At 35.2% G+C, this 17649-nt stretch overlaps 1 protein-coding gene across 2 annotated transcripts in view; it reads left to right on the top strand.

Annotated features, from left to right (window-relative positions):
- Nucleotides 1-17649, top strand: part of LOC137405427 (mitochondrial tRNA methylthiotransferase CDK5RAP1-like) — a 70924-nt gene continuing 53275 nt past the window's right edge. The window contains exons 1-4 of one of the 2 annotated variants that reach the window (XM_068091682.1): nt 1-240; nt 7682-7785; nt 10865-11000; nt 16576-16704. In XM_068091682.1, the coding sequence (XP_067947783.1) occupies nt 9-240; nt 7682-7785; nt 10865-11000; nt 16576-16704 (601 nt within the window). In that variant the 5' untranslated portion in view covers nt 1-8. The remainder of the gene's footprint in view (nt 241-7681; nt 7786-10864; nt 11001-16575; nt 16705-17649) is intronic. The other variant, XM_068091683.1, reaches the window with a different exon arrangement.

Here is a 17649-nt window from a genome sequence, read left to right on the forward strand (position 1 = left end):
TGGCGTCTATGAAGCGGTTGCTATATCGCTCGTACAGAAAGCATGGAAATATATGTACTGTCAATGTTGTCTCACGAAGACAAAACTCTCAAAAAGTCAAAGATGGCCCATCATTGCAGCATTTTATTAATTTATCAAAACAGCCTACACAAACATTAAATACACGCAACATAATTTCAGAAGGTGCTGGAGTACACCCCTATATTACTAAAGATTCATTTCATGGTAAATCACGAAAAGGTAGGTTTCCGATTTATATATACACATGTATGAGAACAAATAATGCTATGACTCATTAGATCTAGTTTATAAATTTATAAACCTTTTTTGCTGTCTCTATTAGGGAAAGTTTTTGTTAAAAATAGTTATTATTTTCTTCATGGAATCACGGGTCACAAAAACCCAGCTCGACAAGCCAAGTACATGTTTTACTACTTGGCAAAATGTGTTAATATGAGAAAAGTTATACGGACGCCTTTTGCTTCTGTCATGGTTTTAGAGGTGTTGCTGTCAAATTTATAAAATAGATATGCATTAGGATTGTTTATTGCTGAAGGTTGACAATTTACCACGCCACTAGAGCAATGTTCTAACTGAATCTAAGGGTTTGGTTATTAATAATTTCACTCTGTAGAATGTATTTGATATATATGTTAACTATGGCATTGATTTGGGATTGTACTGTTTGTTCCCTTTTTGTAAATAGCCTATTGCAATGCTTATATTACGTCATTCTTGATGCAATGACTTGGTGTTAAACTATGTACATGGATTAAGAGTTCAGTTCGGATCGGATCGGATCGGGTTTTTCCCACTGAAAGCCTCACGCAGGAGGCAAAATACGTGGGAACTCTTTATTTTAAACAGTATACCAGCAAAAATTTTCCCTTCCCTTCCTCCTTTCTTTCCTCTCTCTTCCCCTTCTTCCCTTTTTTCAGTGTTTTTAATTTTGCTTTCGGCTTGTATTTGTATCTAAAGAGTATTGCAACAATATTCCTTCGATATTTCATATTTACATCATATAATATCTATTTCTAATACTGCTATGTGAATCAAAAAAAAAAAAAAAAAAAAAGAAAATGAATCAAATGCCATATACAAAATATTTACAATGATATAAATACAACATTGATTACAATGTCCCCGGGCCAAAAGGTGCCAAAAAGGGTGTGCCGAAATTATCAAATTCCATCTCTGATTTCTCGAGTGGTTCTAGGCCAGAAAGAATTAAAATAAGCTTTGGTTTTTATTGATGGTACATACAACCCTCCCTCTTGACGAGTATTATAGATTTGTTCGGGCTCTTGCTTATATGTATCTTTAATCACCCCACTGGCTGTAGCTTTGCAAAACAAATTCACTCTTAATTCCTTTCGTCTATCTTTTAGCAATTGTATATTACTACTCTCCTTTATAGCAGTGTAGCTAACTTGCCCTCGTAAATCAAAGATGAATTTCACAGCCTTATTTTGTAACAGTTGCGTTTTGGCTTTTAATAAAAGTACGTGTTGATTACTGAGTGTTTGATAAACATACCACAAGCTATTTCGGCAAAACTGTGACAATAATGGCAGTGAAACTTTCAGACTTGATTAAAACCTATGAAGACGTAGAGAAGAGTGGTGACTTTTTTTAGCGGTGTGACAAGTTAGAGCTTGTAGCTGAGCTGCAGAATGTTATGGAGTTGAAATCTTTTGTGCAACTCTTTCTCTCTGGACCGGCATTCGCTAAATATAAACAACTGTCAGCTGACACTAAAAAGGATTGTGTACTGCTCAAACAGGAGCTAATGACTGCTTTTGGAGTAAAAAACTTTTTGCATATGGACAACTACAAAGAAGGATATACAAAGAAGGAGAAACTGTTGATGTTTACCTAGCAGATTTGCGTAGGCTGGTAGCTTTGATTGGCCAAACAGCACCAGAACCCTTGTTGAAGCGTGCTTTTGTGGCTGGGTTACCCATATTGATGTAGCATAAAACCCACATGAAATCCATTTCAGCAGTTGAAAAACTTGCATTCTCAGAGTTGGTCACGAGAGCAAGAATGATTGTCTAGCACTGGCGGAGCACAAGGAGTCTGTGCAATGGGGTATGTAGGCTCAAAACCTGCTGGACAGATTTGTTCAATTTGTACTGGCAGAGGTCATGGAGCCTACCAGTGCCCATCCATGGTTGTAAAAGGTGCAAAAAAGGCTAACACAGTGTTACAACTGTCAAGATCTTGGCAATCACTTAGCTAGGAATTGCCCTAAGGCTAAGGGAAACGAGAATGGGGGAGTGTCTGCACAGGATACTCTCCCCGCTACAAGTCACTGAACAAAGAGGTGCTACCATTTGTTGATATCTACGTAAACAAAGTATTGGCAAGAGCTCTTGTAGATGCTGGTTGGGAACAGACTGTGGTTTTAGATGATTTTTGTGTTAAATTGGGTAAAAAGCTTAACGGTCCTGTTCAAATTGTCAGCATGTTAAACAGTAAAACTCCCGAGTGTAAGGGTGGAACTGTTTTAGAAGTCAATGTCACAGGAAATGAACAGCTTCCTTTTCAGTTCTTGATTGCGCCAGCACTAGTAAGTGGAGCACAAGTGATATTGGGAATGGATGCTATTGCTAAACTCGGTGGAGTTAATGTTGATGTTTACAATGGTGTTAAGTTTGGTGGTGAGGTGCCAGTGATAAGTGTTGGCACAAGGCACCAGAGTAGTTAAGAGATTGATGATAAAGATTTTATAGCGTGGTTTGATGGTAGTGCATGGTTTGTCAAATGGAAATGGAAAGATGATGAACCGATTCTATACAATCATTGCTCTGAATACAAGATAAATGGTGATGACAGAAAAGAATTTGATGAAGAAGCACAGCACTGGATAGACGATGAATGGCTAGAGCTCTATGATAACACAGTCCATGGTCATGTAGAGTGGATAATTCCATTGATGGCTGCAAAACAACCAAACAAGCCCAATAAGATTTGCCCAGTTATGGATTACCGTGAACTCGACAACTATATTCACAATAATCCAAGTGTTGAGACTGCAATTTGCCAAGAAAAACTGCGAGATTGGAGGTTTGGGGGAGCAAAGCATGTCTGTTAGATTTGAAGAAGGCATGTCTACAAATTCATATTGATCCCTGTCTGAAACGATTCCAGGCAGTGAAGTACAGAGATAAAACATAGGTAATGACACGCATGGGATTTGGTTTGAATGTTGCTCGAAAGATAATGTCCAAGATCATAGATAAAGTGCTGTCATTGGATGAACAGATTTATAATGGAACTGATCACTACATTGATGACATTTGGGTAAATGATCAGGTGGTTCAAGCTGATATCGTTAGAGCTCACTTACTAAGGTTTGGACTTGTGGTAAAAGACCCAGTGACACTCAGATACTCGAGTGTTGGGTCTTAGAGTAAACAATGTAGAAGATGATCAGCACAACTGGAAGCGATATGGTGATTTGCCTGAAGTTTCAGAAAAGGTTACGAAAAGAGACTTTTTTATTTGTGGCAAACTAGTTGGACATTACCAAGTTGCTGGATGGTTAAGAGGCGCTTGTAGCTATGTAAAGAGATTGACCAATGACATAAGACTGGTCTGAAACAGTTCCTAGTTCTGTGAAATCTTTGGTGAATGCACTATTTCAAAGAGTACAAGAGCAAGACCCAGTGAGAGGCAAGTGGAGTGTCAAGAAGACCTCTCATTGTATTGTGTGGTGGGATGCCAGCAACTTGGTTCTCTCAGTGTCTCTGGAGATAGATGGTTACACTGTTGAGTATGCAGCATGGCTGCGTAATGAGTAGATGGGCTCATATAAATGTTGCTGAGTTAGAGGCTGCATTGAAAGGAATCAACCTAGCGCTAAAGTGGAAAATGACAAACGTGCAAGTGATCACAGATTCAGGTACTGTTTATGGGTGGATAAATTCAGTGATAGAAGCTACCAAAAAGCCTAAGGTTACTGGCCTCAGTGAGTTAGTCATTCGACGTAGACTTCTAATTATAGGTCAGCTGATTGATGAATATGAGTTAACACTAATGATCAAACTTGTTCCATCAAGTGAGAACAAATAACATGTCCTAACCAGAGTACCAAACCAAACCACAGTACAAGTTGTTGCATGCTCAGGGGTTGTACTTTCTAACACAGATGAGATAGAAGACATAAAGAAAGTTCAACAAGTCCACAACTTTGGTGTCAGCAAAGCCCTGTAGTTGGCGCAGAAAAGGCTTGGACGAGCCATCAAGAAAGATAGAGTTAAGCAAGTAGTGAAAGCTTGTTTTATATGTAACAGTATAGATCCTCGTGCAATCAAATGGGATCATGGTCAGCTAAACGTAGCAAATGTATGGGAGCGCCTTGCATCAGACCGTTCACTCATTTGAACGGTCGACCTTATCTAACTATTATTGATTTTTTGGCCTAGCAGGTTTTCTCTTTGGTTCAAACTGGCTAATGAAACATCAGACATAGTAATCAAACAGTTGGACAATGTGTTTCGAGAATGTGGACCTCCTAAGGAGTTTCTGAGTGACAATGCTCCATGTTTCACATGCGCTAAAATGAAAGAGTTTCTGCAGAAATGGAGTGTAGAGCAGACCCTCAGCTGTGCCTATAAACTTACTGGAGATGGAATAATTAAAAGACATCACCATACTATAAAGAGAGCAGTCATGAAAACCGATGAAGGACCTGAAAAAATGGCATATTGGTGTAACAGTTCACCAAACTCCAATGGTGTAGTGCCTGTGGAAGAACTAGCTATCATTGTGACTTAACAGGGGTGACCGAACCGACAGAAATATCACAAAAGCCTAGTGACAATAGGCACTGCAGCCTTAACCCATACAAAGTTAGAGACAATGTTTATGTCAAGCCAGTTAATGCTAGGCGCTTTGATAATTGGAAATGCCGAAAAGTGACAAAGATAAATTTTAGCACTTCGGTTGAAATCAATGTCATAAATAGGCATGTATCTGACCTTAGATTGGCTCACCAAGATGACATTGCAGATGGTACACTTGTATCAACTAGGCCAACTAGAGACTCTAATCAGGTCAAAGTTGAGTTTAGTATTTCAGACCTGTTTGATAAACATACTACACATGTATCACCAAAAACCTTCTAAAATGCAATTTTTTTAATGATTATATGAAATGCTGTATTGCAGTCCAGCCCATTTCCTATTATCGTATTTCCAAAAGGAACATTTTGGTTGTCTAATAGTGATTACCTACAATTGGCTTTAAAGCAAGATGTAGATGCTAAATGCAACCAAAATGAGCATTGCAATGTTTGAAAAAACTTTTCTTTTCTACCTGTTCAATAAAAAGCACTTGAAGCTGGTTTAGTATGATAAAGCCTAGCACAAGTTCACTCATAATTGCTAACTTATTAAGACTTCCAAGAAGATTTTTTGTGGAAGTAATTTTTGTTAAATATTATGAAGAATTTCAACTATAGTTAAAATTCTTAAATTCGGGGATAATAGTTCTATTAACTTCTGTATAAATAAGAATAAACTGGTCTGATTCAGTCTTCATTTATGGAGACCTACTATACTTGACCTGATTGGCTGTTCAGTCTTATTTTTATTGAAGATAATTATGAGAGATAATTCACTAAAGTCAGCTAGAAAGCATTCTTTAAATCATTGTGACATTTTACAATCTGGTTTATTAAATAGGTATACAGTGATTTGTTAAATAATAAGCTTCATTAATTTATTAATGGTTCATTAAATAATATTAATTTACCACTAAGGGTGGCTTTTAAGTTTTAGCTACATAATTGAAAGTGCTATTTTTTGACTATTAGCAAATTATTGAGTGAGTCATTTAAAGTTTTATTTACTAGAAATTCCACATTCATACAGCCCACGACCAAAGTAATATGTAACAGAAATAAATATTAATAAAATAAATATTTAACTATCTCAAACTTATGTTTTACAATAATAAAATAAATATTAATTTAAGCCGTGGACCTAACCCACTGTACGTAATTTAACTAACAACAGCAATAATGAAATATGTTTATTAAATCTCTTATTATATTGAAATGCAATATTAAAAGTAAAATGGCAAGCTGCCGTGTAATACACAATTTGAAAGTTGGTTGTTGGTTAAAATAAGTATTAATTCAAGCTGTAGACCTAAACTACTGTACGTAATTTAACTAACAACAGCAATAATGAAATTTGTTTATTATATCTCTGATATGCAATATTAAAATTAAAATATATTGTAATATACAGTTTGAAAGTTGGTTGTGTTGAATGCAGAATGGTTTTGACAATGATATGTAACAGAAATAAATATTAATAAAATAAATATTCATTCTAGCAATTCAACTGTCATACATCCCCCGACCAAAGTGATATTGGAAAAAAGAAAGGGTACTAATGGTTGAGAAATGCAATATTAGCAGTCAAATAGGATAACTGCAATGGTAGCTGTAATGTACTGGGTGTGGGTGTTATTATATACAACAAATAGCAATAATGAAAAGAAAAGATCATATGTTTATATCTCTCCTCCAAAAAGAAAAATGCAATATTGGCCAATATTAGAAGTAAAGTGCACTGATATTATTAGAATAACCAATATTATTTATATAGTAATATCAAGCCAATGCACAATTTTTTTACATTTCAAAACGGCATAGCTAACAATATCACGGAGTTGTGATATTTATATAGATTTTTAGAAAATCTGTACCACGTAGTCATTGTTCTGTAGTCATCCAAACTTATAATTAATGATTGTAATAATCTCATAAGAAGCGTTAAAAAAATATCACCGTCATCTGCTTCACTTCCACTGCGTTGGACATCAGTTAGAATGCGAAAGTATTCAAACGTGTCGGCAAATGAAAATTAAAAAATTGAAATCGGGAAAAATGAAACGATTTCTGTACTCCTATGTTAATTGCCGAAACCTTCGGCAATTCGTCAATGCTATAGACAGATGAAAAGTGCATGTTATTTTTTCGTGAAATGCGCAAGACTTTATCGTTCTATTATCTGTCGCTCGGCGTTTCAATTTCCGGTCTTAACTTTTATTAAACCAAGCTTTTCAAGCGTTTTGTGGCAATTTTCGTCCAAATTAATCTGTCTATATGTGTATAATCCGATCAGATTGGTTAGTTTTAGGAATTTGTGGTAACCCTTCAACGGCTTGGTAACATATTTAAATAGGTTTAAATGTGTTTTTTATCGTTATTATACTTTAACGACTTTACAAAACGATATTTAAATTTGTCGATGAAATTTCTTGACAAGGGTTCGTCTCATTGTTGATGAATAATTTTCGTAAGTTGTGTGCACATGCATTTATCATAAAAACTCCCACACTTCGCTCCGCTCGTTTAGTCGTGGGATTATATATACTGTTTGCATATTGATTGCTTCTTTTAAAATATGTACAGTTCATTTCTTTATATAAATTGGTTGTGATATTATTGGAATACAATGCTGTATATTCTAAGACCTACCGATGTCAGATGAACGGCAGATGAATATTATAGTATATTTTGAGACCTATGACTGGCAGATGAATGGCAGATGAAAATTGTAGTATATTTTGAGACCTGCGGATGTCTGATAAACGGCAGATGAATATTATAGTATATTTTGAGATCTATGACTGTCAGATGAACGGCAGATGAATATTGTAGTATATTTTGAGACCTATGGCTGTCAGATGAACGTGAATGATATTGAGATTGTTTGGTCAATTCTTAATGAAAACGGATTCGTGAGAACAGAACTTGTGAAAGAGGTGAGTTTCGTAGAGACATTAAGTATTTGCTTGTGCTCATTTTTAAAAATTATAATAGTAAACTGCGAAGCACTGCCTAATAACAGTCAAGCGCGGGAAGGAGGTCTGCGTACATAGGTTCTGATTTACAAGAAACTTAGATTGTCATGTGTTGGATGATATTTCATGTGTCAAGACAAATAACTGCTCATGTGTTGTATGTAAGTTGTTATGTCAAAACAATTGTATTTTGAGGTGTTCATAACTTCAGGTTTCAAACAATGACATTCAGATATATTGAGTTACTTTTGTGTTTGTACTGCTCCTATAGTGCCAGTACTCTGTCCTCTAGCTAAGCTATGGCTGCTACTCTGTCCTTTAGCTATGCTATAGCTGCTACTCTGTCCTGTGCTGAAAGTACTGATGTGCTGAAAGTACTGATGTGCTGAAAGTACTGATCTGCTGAAAGTACTGATGTGCTGAAAGTACTGATGTGCTGAAAGTACTGATGTGCTGAAAGTACTGATGTGCTGAAAGTACTGATGTACTGAAAGTACTGATGTGCTGAATGTACTGATGTACTGAAAGTACTGATGTGCTGAAAGTACTGATGTGCTGAAAGTACTGATGTACTGAAAGTACTGATGTGCTGAATGTACTGATGTGCTGAAAGTACTGATGTGCTGAAAGTGCTGATGTGCTGAAAGTACTGATGTGCTGAAAGTACTGATGTGCTGAATGTACTGATGTGCTGAAAGTACTGATGTGCTGAAAGTGCTGATGTGCTGAAAGTACTGATGTACTGATGTACTGAAAGTACTGATGTGCTGAAAGTACTGATGTGCTGAAAGTACTGATGTGCTGAATGTACTGATGTGCTGAAAGTACTGATGTGCTGAAAGTGCTGATGTGCTAAAAGTACTGATGTACTGAAAGTACTGATGTACTGGAAGTACTGATGTACTGAAAGTACTGGTGTACTGAAAGTACTGGTGTGCTGAAAGTACTGATGCTAAGGCTCTGGGGCTTGAGGATGAACATTGGTATAGTAAAATTACATTTGTCGTTCAACATACACAGGAATGTTTTGCATGGCTTCAAACTTTATCGTCCTCTTGGGCAATGTGAGCTATGATGATGCAGCCAGCATTTTTCTCAGTTGATTGTAAAGGAGTTTTACACATTCCAAATTCTTTAAAGACTTGCCAATGTTGCAGCAACTGGTACCCATGCAGTCCAGTGCGCCATGAGAGATCGCCATGTCTAGTAGATAACTCCACAATAATTCCGCAGTTAGTAGTGCATCTGGCTGTTAAGACGAATATGTGAGTTCGATTCTCATAAGGGGCAGTATTTTTTCTAGCCATTAGGCATGGTTTCGGGCAGTCACGGCTCTTATTATAGTTGAGATCGAATTTTTCCTGCATTTTACATTTCATAGGAACTAGACTTATTATGCTGGCTGTTTCAAGGCTGAATACTATCCAAAACATACTGCATCTGAAAAATGCAAATAAACTTGTATGCATTCACGCAATTCAGCTTTTCACTGACATGGCCCAATGGCAGTATAATTTGGTTAGTGTCTAAGGTAAATCATGTTTAACATCCTTCCACAAGTTGTCCACATTTTTAAAATTAAACTGTGTTATACAGTGTAACATTGTTCAAATAATCATCTAATATAGCTTCGAAAAATTAATATGAATACCAAATAGGAACGTTTAAACAATTGTAACGCAACTGACAGTAAAGCTTTTGAAGCAATTACAGATGTGGTAGAGTTTTTGGAGCAATTACAGATGTGATAGAGTTTTTGGAGCAATTACAAATGTGTGGTATTATCAATATTATTAGTTTACGACATTATTGTTACTGATAAAGTATGAATACTAACTCGCAGTAGTATTATTGTTAAATGTCAATCACCCCAAGTCCATAGAGGTTAGTAATTCTAAAATGTCTAATACAACTGGTTATTGCTAACAATAAATTTTGATAACAATTAAAGTATTTTTTCAAGGCGAAATGACGCTTAAAATGGGTTAACATATTTTTATTGGCTCAATGCATGCATATAATTGTTTGCTTTCGTTCAAGTACAGATACCATAGAGTAGTTTATTAATTACTCACTATCAAAAACTTTTTGTATGAAGCTTGCTTAAGCCTCATCTTGAGGCTATTTGCCGTATGGAAACGCTTTGCCGAACTGTACTGCGCAGTTTGTAAAGCTAAAGGGTTAATGCATAAGTTTAAAAGGTGACTTAATGGCATTGTAGTAGTGTTATTGCCTATAAAACTTATGACCTAGGTCTGATTCTCGTGGGAGGAAATCGTTTTTCCTAATGCTTTTAGAGTTGCTTCAGACAGACGGATGGAAACTGCTGTTATTATAGTATAGATTATATATAGTATAAGTTATTATAGTATAGATTATATATAGTATAAGTTATTATAGTATAGATTATATATAGTATAAGTTATTATAGTATAGATTATATATAGTATAAGTTATTATAGTATAGATTATATATAGTATAAGTTATTATAGTATAGATTATATATAGTATAAGTTATTATAGTATAGATTATATATAGTATAAGTTATTATAGTATAGATTATATATAGTATAAGTTATTATAGTATAGATTATATATAGTATAAGTTATTATAGTATAGATTATATATAGTATAAGTTATTATAGTATAGATTATATATAGTATAAGTTATTATAGTATAGATTATATATAGTATAAGTTATTATAATATAGATTATATATAGTATAAGTTATTATAGTATAGATTATATATAGTATTAGTTATTATAGTATAGATTATATATAGTATAAGTTATTATAGTATAGATTATATATAGTATAGGTTATTATAGTATAGATTATATATAGTATAAGTTATTATAGTATAGATTATATATAGTATAAGTTATTATAGTATAGGTTATATATAGTATAAGTTATTATAGTATAGATTATATATAGTATAGGTTATTATAGTATAGATTATATATTGTATAAGTTATTATAGTATAAGTTATATATTGTATAGATTGCGAATTATTATGGTATGTATTCTCAGGCTGATGTCATATTCCTCATGACTTGCTCAATCAGAGAAGGAGCAGAAAAGAGGATATGGGGCCGTGTAGACACTTTGCAAGGTTTAAAGAGAACTCGGGTTAACGGCCAGCCACAAGTGAAGATAGGTATTCTCGGTGAGTCTATTTTATGAACGTACATATTGATTAACTATTGTCTATTATTGTCTATGTGTATGCATATTAATATAACTTTAATAATGCTATAACAGCCAGCTACAATACTATAACAGCCAGCAAGAATACTATAACAGCCAGCTACAATACTGTAACAACCAGCTACAATACTATAACAGCCAGCTACAATACTACATGTATAACAGCCAGCTACAACACTCTAACAGCCAGTTACAACACTATAGCAACCAGCTACAACAATATAACAGCTAGCTACAATACTATAACAGCCAGCTACAACACTATAACAGCTAGCTACAATACTATAACAACCAGCTACAACACTATAACAGCCAGCTACAACACTATAACAGCCAGCTGCAATACTATAACAACCAGCTACAATACTATAATGGCCAGGTACAACACTATAACAGCTAGCTACAATACTATAACAACCAGCTACAACACTAAAATAGCCAGCTACAACACTATAACAGCCAGCTACAATACTATAACAGCCAGCTACAATACTATAACAGCCAGCTACAATACTGTAACAACCAGCTACAATACTATAACAGCCAGCTACAATACTACATGTATAACAGCCAGCTACAACACTCTAACAGCCAGTTACAACACTATAGCAACCAGCTACAACAATATAACAGCTAGCTACAATACTATAACAGCCAGCTACAACACTATAACAGCTAGCTACAATACTATAACAACCAGCTACAACACTATAACAGCCAGCTACAACACTATAACAGCCAGCTGCAATACTATAACAACCAGCTACAATACTATAATGGCCAGGTACAACACTATAACAGCTAGCTACAATACTATAACAACCAGCTACAACACTAAAATAGCCAGCTACAACACTATAACAGCCAGCTACAATACTATAACAGCCAGCTACAATACTATAACAGCCAGCTTCAATACTATAACAGTCAGCTATAACACTATAACAGCCAGCTACATTACTATAACAGCCAGCTACAATATTATAACAGCCAGCTACAATACTATAACAACCAGCTACAATACTATAACAGCCAGCTACAATACTGTAACAACCAGCTACAATACTATAACAGCCAGCTACAATACTACATGTATAACAGCCAGCTACAACACTCTAACAGCCAGTTACAACACTATAGCAACCAGCTACAACAATATAACAGCTAGCTACAATACTATAACAGCCAGCTACAACACTATAACAGCTAGCTACAATACTATAACAACCAGCTACAACACTATAACAGCCAGCTACAACACTATAACAGCCAGCTGCAATACTATAACAACCAGCTACAATACTATAATGGCCAGGTACAACACTATAACAGCTAGCTACAATACTATAACAACCAGCTACAACACTAAAATAGCCAGCTACAACACTATAACAGCCAGCTACAATACTATAACAGCCAGCTACAATACTATAACAGCCAGCTTCAATACTATAACAGTCAGCTATAACACTATAACAGCCAGCTACATTACTATAACAGCCAGCTACAATATTATAACAGCCAGCTACAATACTATAACAACCAGCTACAATACTATAACAGCCAGCTACAATACTGCAACTTATTTTCTTGTCTGCTAGGGATTTTAACTAGCTGTTGACCAATAAATTATTAAAATTACGTCTCAACGCTTGCATGTTCGGCAAACTGTCAGAAAATACACGTTGTGTTATTTTATCGATAGTTTTTTGCTGTATCTATATACAGTCAAACTCGGATAACTTGCCCTCAGATAGCTCGAACACATGGTTAACTCGAACGGATTTGTTTGGTCTGTTCCCAAGCTATGATCAATTGCTTTAGATAACTCGACCTCAACATCATTAATTCGAATAGTTTTTTACCCATCGGCTACCGATACAGTTGTTATCACTCTAGAATATCACTTTATTCCAAGCCATAGAGATAAACATTAACTTGTAGTAATTCTTAGGCGTGGTTATTACCATCATCGGCGAAACATTGTCGTTAACGACTTTTCTAAAGGCTAGCAAAAAATCAAGTTTTAACAAACATCGGCTTTGCGACGGCCCTTCAAAAGCAAGGAAAAGCGAAGTAACCTTCGGATAAACTTGAAGTAAAATTACCAATATTGATCTTTGTTAAAACGCTCAAGAGAAAAAATATCTTTATTCTCAGCGTTTTAACTGCGATCAAGTTTTGCCAATTTTAACCTGAGAACATCCTGGCTGTCACATTACCCAAAACAACAAATCTCAAGTGATTGAAAAATATCTATACTTGCTGATGAATTTTTTAAAGCTTCACATGAGAAGCCCTTTAACTTGCAATAAGCAATCTATGCTTTTGATTTATATGTAGTTTGCATATGCACATGTTTCTACTAATAAATACATGTATGCACTTGTGACCGTGCTCTGATAACTTGAACGCCCTGATAACTCGAACATTTTTGCTCAGTCACGTGAAGTCTGAGTTATCTGAGTTTCACTGTATATAAATCTCAAAGTTCGTGTCTGTGCGTGTGTTTCAGTTTGTCCGGCTATAGCTATTAACATTTTAAAATTGAAGGCTTGCACCCTACTGAGTTGAAACTCACAAAAATTGCAACCGCATGTTTGTAAACCAATCGTGCAACCACACGTCTATAAAGGCTGTTACGATTACATAGCTCATACTGTATACTGTTTACCATTTTTCCGATTTCGCGCGCTCAATGGCGTATTAATTGATACGTTTTCATTGCGCCTACGGGTAAATGATGCCACTGTTACAAAATATTTTTTCGCCACTCAATTCGATATAACACGATGCTTTTCCGTCTTCGCCACACTAGGGCGAATCTGTTTTCCCATCATACGATACCAACAAAAATTTTTTTTTGAATTTCAAATGTGGTGATTTGTGCGATTATATTCGTTATTAAGAGATATACGTTGCTCGCTATCTCAGTTCAGCGTTATCCGTTATGGTGAAAACAGATTTGCAATCAGATATGTGATAAAATTTAATTGCAAGTTTGAAGTTTACTAAAATACATATTAAAACTTCTTTCAAGTATGTTTTAGTAAGCTAAATTCATTTAAGTTAGATTCAGCATTATGTTACACGTCTATCTCAAAGGTAAAAATTCTCCACGGTACATTTTGCCTGTAGTACATTGTAATGTTACATTTTCTTGCATATAACCACAAAATGCATTAAAGTTACTATAGGTAATTGTAGTTACTAAGGTTAACATATTTTTTTATTACTGTTTTTAATGATGATGATGATTTTTACAAGGAGGTGATTACATTAGATAATTATGATGGGTTTCTATAGCACTCTATGTGTCTGTACGACATTTTTGCTTTATGATGCCAACACTGAAACAAGCTAAAATCATAAAATTGTATACCAAATAATTTTTCACTGTTATTGTTGCAAAATAGACTATATTTAGCCATTACATGCTAATAATTTCACTTTTGTATTTAGACACCTTTGCAGTTGAAGACCACAATGGAAAAACCAGTGTTGTCACTTTTTGGGTTTTTTGGAGTTATAGCTACCTACCTGTTGTTTTGGTACTGTAGAATTGCATAGTGAATTTAAAAGCTGGAAAAACCAGTGTATTGTCTAATGGAAATCTGGCTTCAAATTTTATGCTCAAATGAATAAACAGAAAATAAATGCCGTAATATGGAAAAATCGGCTAAGTCCATCAGCTAACTAATCAAACAGCGTTTTGCTCGTTAACGCGGTTTTGCATTGTTTAATGTTGCGAAACGAACGATGCGTACCGCCTGCTATTTTGTTAAATTATTATTAATGATGATGACATCTGGAAATCTGAGTATTCAGCATGAACTGAAAAGCCTAGAAAATAAAGAAAAGATGGTAGTGCACAAGATAAGGCTAAAAAGCAAAAGGTTTCTAGCCACACAAGAAAAAATTGCTTATGCAAACGGTAACATACTTTGAAATTGTGAATGCAGCTGACAGGCAGAAATTGTTTACTTATTTTAATCAATTTTACACCACAAATAATCAATAGGACGCTTATTTATCATTGCTAATAACTGCGTGTAAAGTGGAGAGAAGGCCCCGTTGAAAGTCAAATTGGTCCCGAAGTAGTGGAGTAAGATTTGTTCTGTGATGGATGCGCTGGACAGAACAAAAACTATACACTCATTCACTATTTTCATTGGCTTGTGCATGAGCAAACTATATTGACAAGATCACCATAGCTATCCAGTGCTATCCAGTGCTATCCAGTGCTATCTAGTGCTATCCAGTGCTGTCCAGTGCGTGGACATTCATACATGGAATGTGATTGAGACATGAAGGTGATTTGCAAGTCAGATGTAGATCCACCATCTGATTGGGTAAAGTTGTTTCAAAAGGCATGCAAACATCCTAAACACTCTAATGCAATTAATTTAACAGATCAAGGTTCTTCAACTACACAGACTACTTCAAACAGATGTACTAGACAACTTGCCCAATCAAAACTATATGTCAAGTGAAAGTTGCGAAGACAAGCTCATGGCGTTTTATAGAGAATCATGGAATGGCAGTTACATCGAGAGTGCTATTGAAAAACTATGTAAGCTTTCTCGTTGAACTCAGTCAGCTTGCATTAGCACCAGTCCGTTGCCAATCAGCAAAGCAAAACACCAAGATTTACAGGTCCTTTAACAATTTTGCAAATTAGAAAATCAACCATTTTTTGACAATCTTACAACCGGTGGTGTTGTGACAGCAGATAGTAGTGAAACTTTGAACTACTATTAATTTCTGGTTGTGTTACTGTACTTATATTATAGTTAAATATAATTTAAATCGAAAAAAATTTTTTTTATTGAGCAAAACCTTTATAGCTGATCAAATTGAAAAATAGGTGATATCCGTTGCTAACATGCGTGTTCATTTTTGACCTCTGAATTACAAAAAAACAATATCCAGAGTTAAAAATGTTATTTTATAAGCAACAAACTATGTATCTGTCAAAAGTTTACATATCTTTGTCATAAACTGTATTTTCATTGCCTGAGCCAGTCTCAAAACTTACAAATTGATTTTCTCAAAATGGCAAAAGTGTGACATCACTGGTTTTTCCATTGTGGTCTTCAGTTTTATTTTTCTTTCTAAATTGTTTCAACAAAACGCTTCTTTCATGATATGAAATTTAAAAGTTATAGTTGTTTGAGAAAGTTTGAAAACCTTTATGGTTTAGTTTTTCTCCCAATTCATTTGAACTACACAAAAAACACTTTTTTCATGAAGTTTAAAAGTTAGAATGGTTAGAATGTTGCATATGATAAATAAAAATAAATTTTCTGTCCAAAGACTTTTTTATTACCCGGGCATTCACCTAGTCATCGATATTGCTCAAAGCATAAGGGGAAACAATTTTCAACATAAGGGATGATTGCAACCCTTGGCTGAACAAGCTACACCATTTTTAATAATAACATGGTGCAGCTTTGAAAGTTTGGGAGAGATGGGATTTGTCGGCCAGCGTTGCAAATTATAAGCACTTTTTATTATACCTCATTTCATTGCAGGATGTATGGCAGAGCGGTTGAAGTCTCAGATACTGGAGGAGCGAAAGTCTGTAGACTTGGTGTGTGGTCCTGATGCATACAAGGACCTTCCACGTCTCTTATCCATAACTCATAGCGGACAAACTGCGGGTGACTTGCCATAAACAATCATTTTAAAATTCTATTTTTGGCTGTATTCATAGAGCGGATAAGGTTAATTCACAGCCTGTGATTCATTGAGAGCTCAGACTTGAAGATTATTTGAATATGAGTACGGGCAGCTGTTCAGGGAACAAGGGTTTAATTAGTTACTCAACATGAAACTGACTGTTTCCATGGCGTGGGTAGTCCATGTGGGTAGTCCACGTGGGTAAAAGTGGGTAGTTCGCAAGTTTCTATCATCTGCAAGATGGTAACAGCAAAAATCCACACTTCAAGTGAGTTTAGTTTATTTATACCGAATGTTCCATAATGGTGAAAGATGGAAATGGCACTTACTATTGGCTATTGCTATTACTACTGCGCAAGCTATTCCATTTTATACATTTTCCACGCATCCGTTGTTCCTATTTCTATTTGAGCTGTTCCGAATATTACCTCTGGTGTAGAAATCCATATCTTTTGACAAAGCACCCGCGTTGATCCGCAGCGCATGATTATTCATCGAAGAATTTATCGCTTTGGAACTTCATGTGCGCACAACTCCATTCTACATCATTTGCACAATGGGAGCTAAGGATGATTAAGGATGCTTTATTATGTTATGTCTGCCCATATTGAAAGAACAGACAAATCAACATGGCATCCTCCACCACCTGTTCACACCACCCTTATAATCGTTACAATTCTACATTCTCTAATCTATTCCATGTATTTAGGAAGTTGTTGATTGTGGCTGTAATTAAATTTGCTGGCATTCGAGCAGAAGTCAGCATGCGCAAGTTGTGTTCTGTTGTAGTTTAATTTGTAATATTTAAACATAGCTTCTTACATTTGTACGCATGTGCTGCCAATTGTAATTTAGAATACAGGATGGTAACAGCAGACTTGTAAAGCTAGCAGTTAACCATGTACCGTACTTGTTCACTTTGTCAC

This window comes from Watersipora subatra, chromosome 9 (genome assembly GCF_963576615.1).
Source record: "Watersipora subatra chromosome 9, tzWatSuba1.1, whole genome shotgun sequence".
Lineage (NCBI taxonomy): Eukaryota > Metazoa > Bryozoa > Gymnolaemata > Cheilostomatida > Watersiporidae > Watersipora > Watersipora subatra.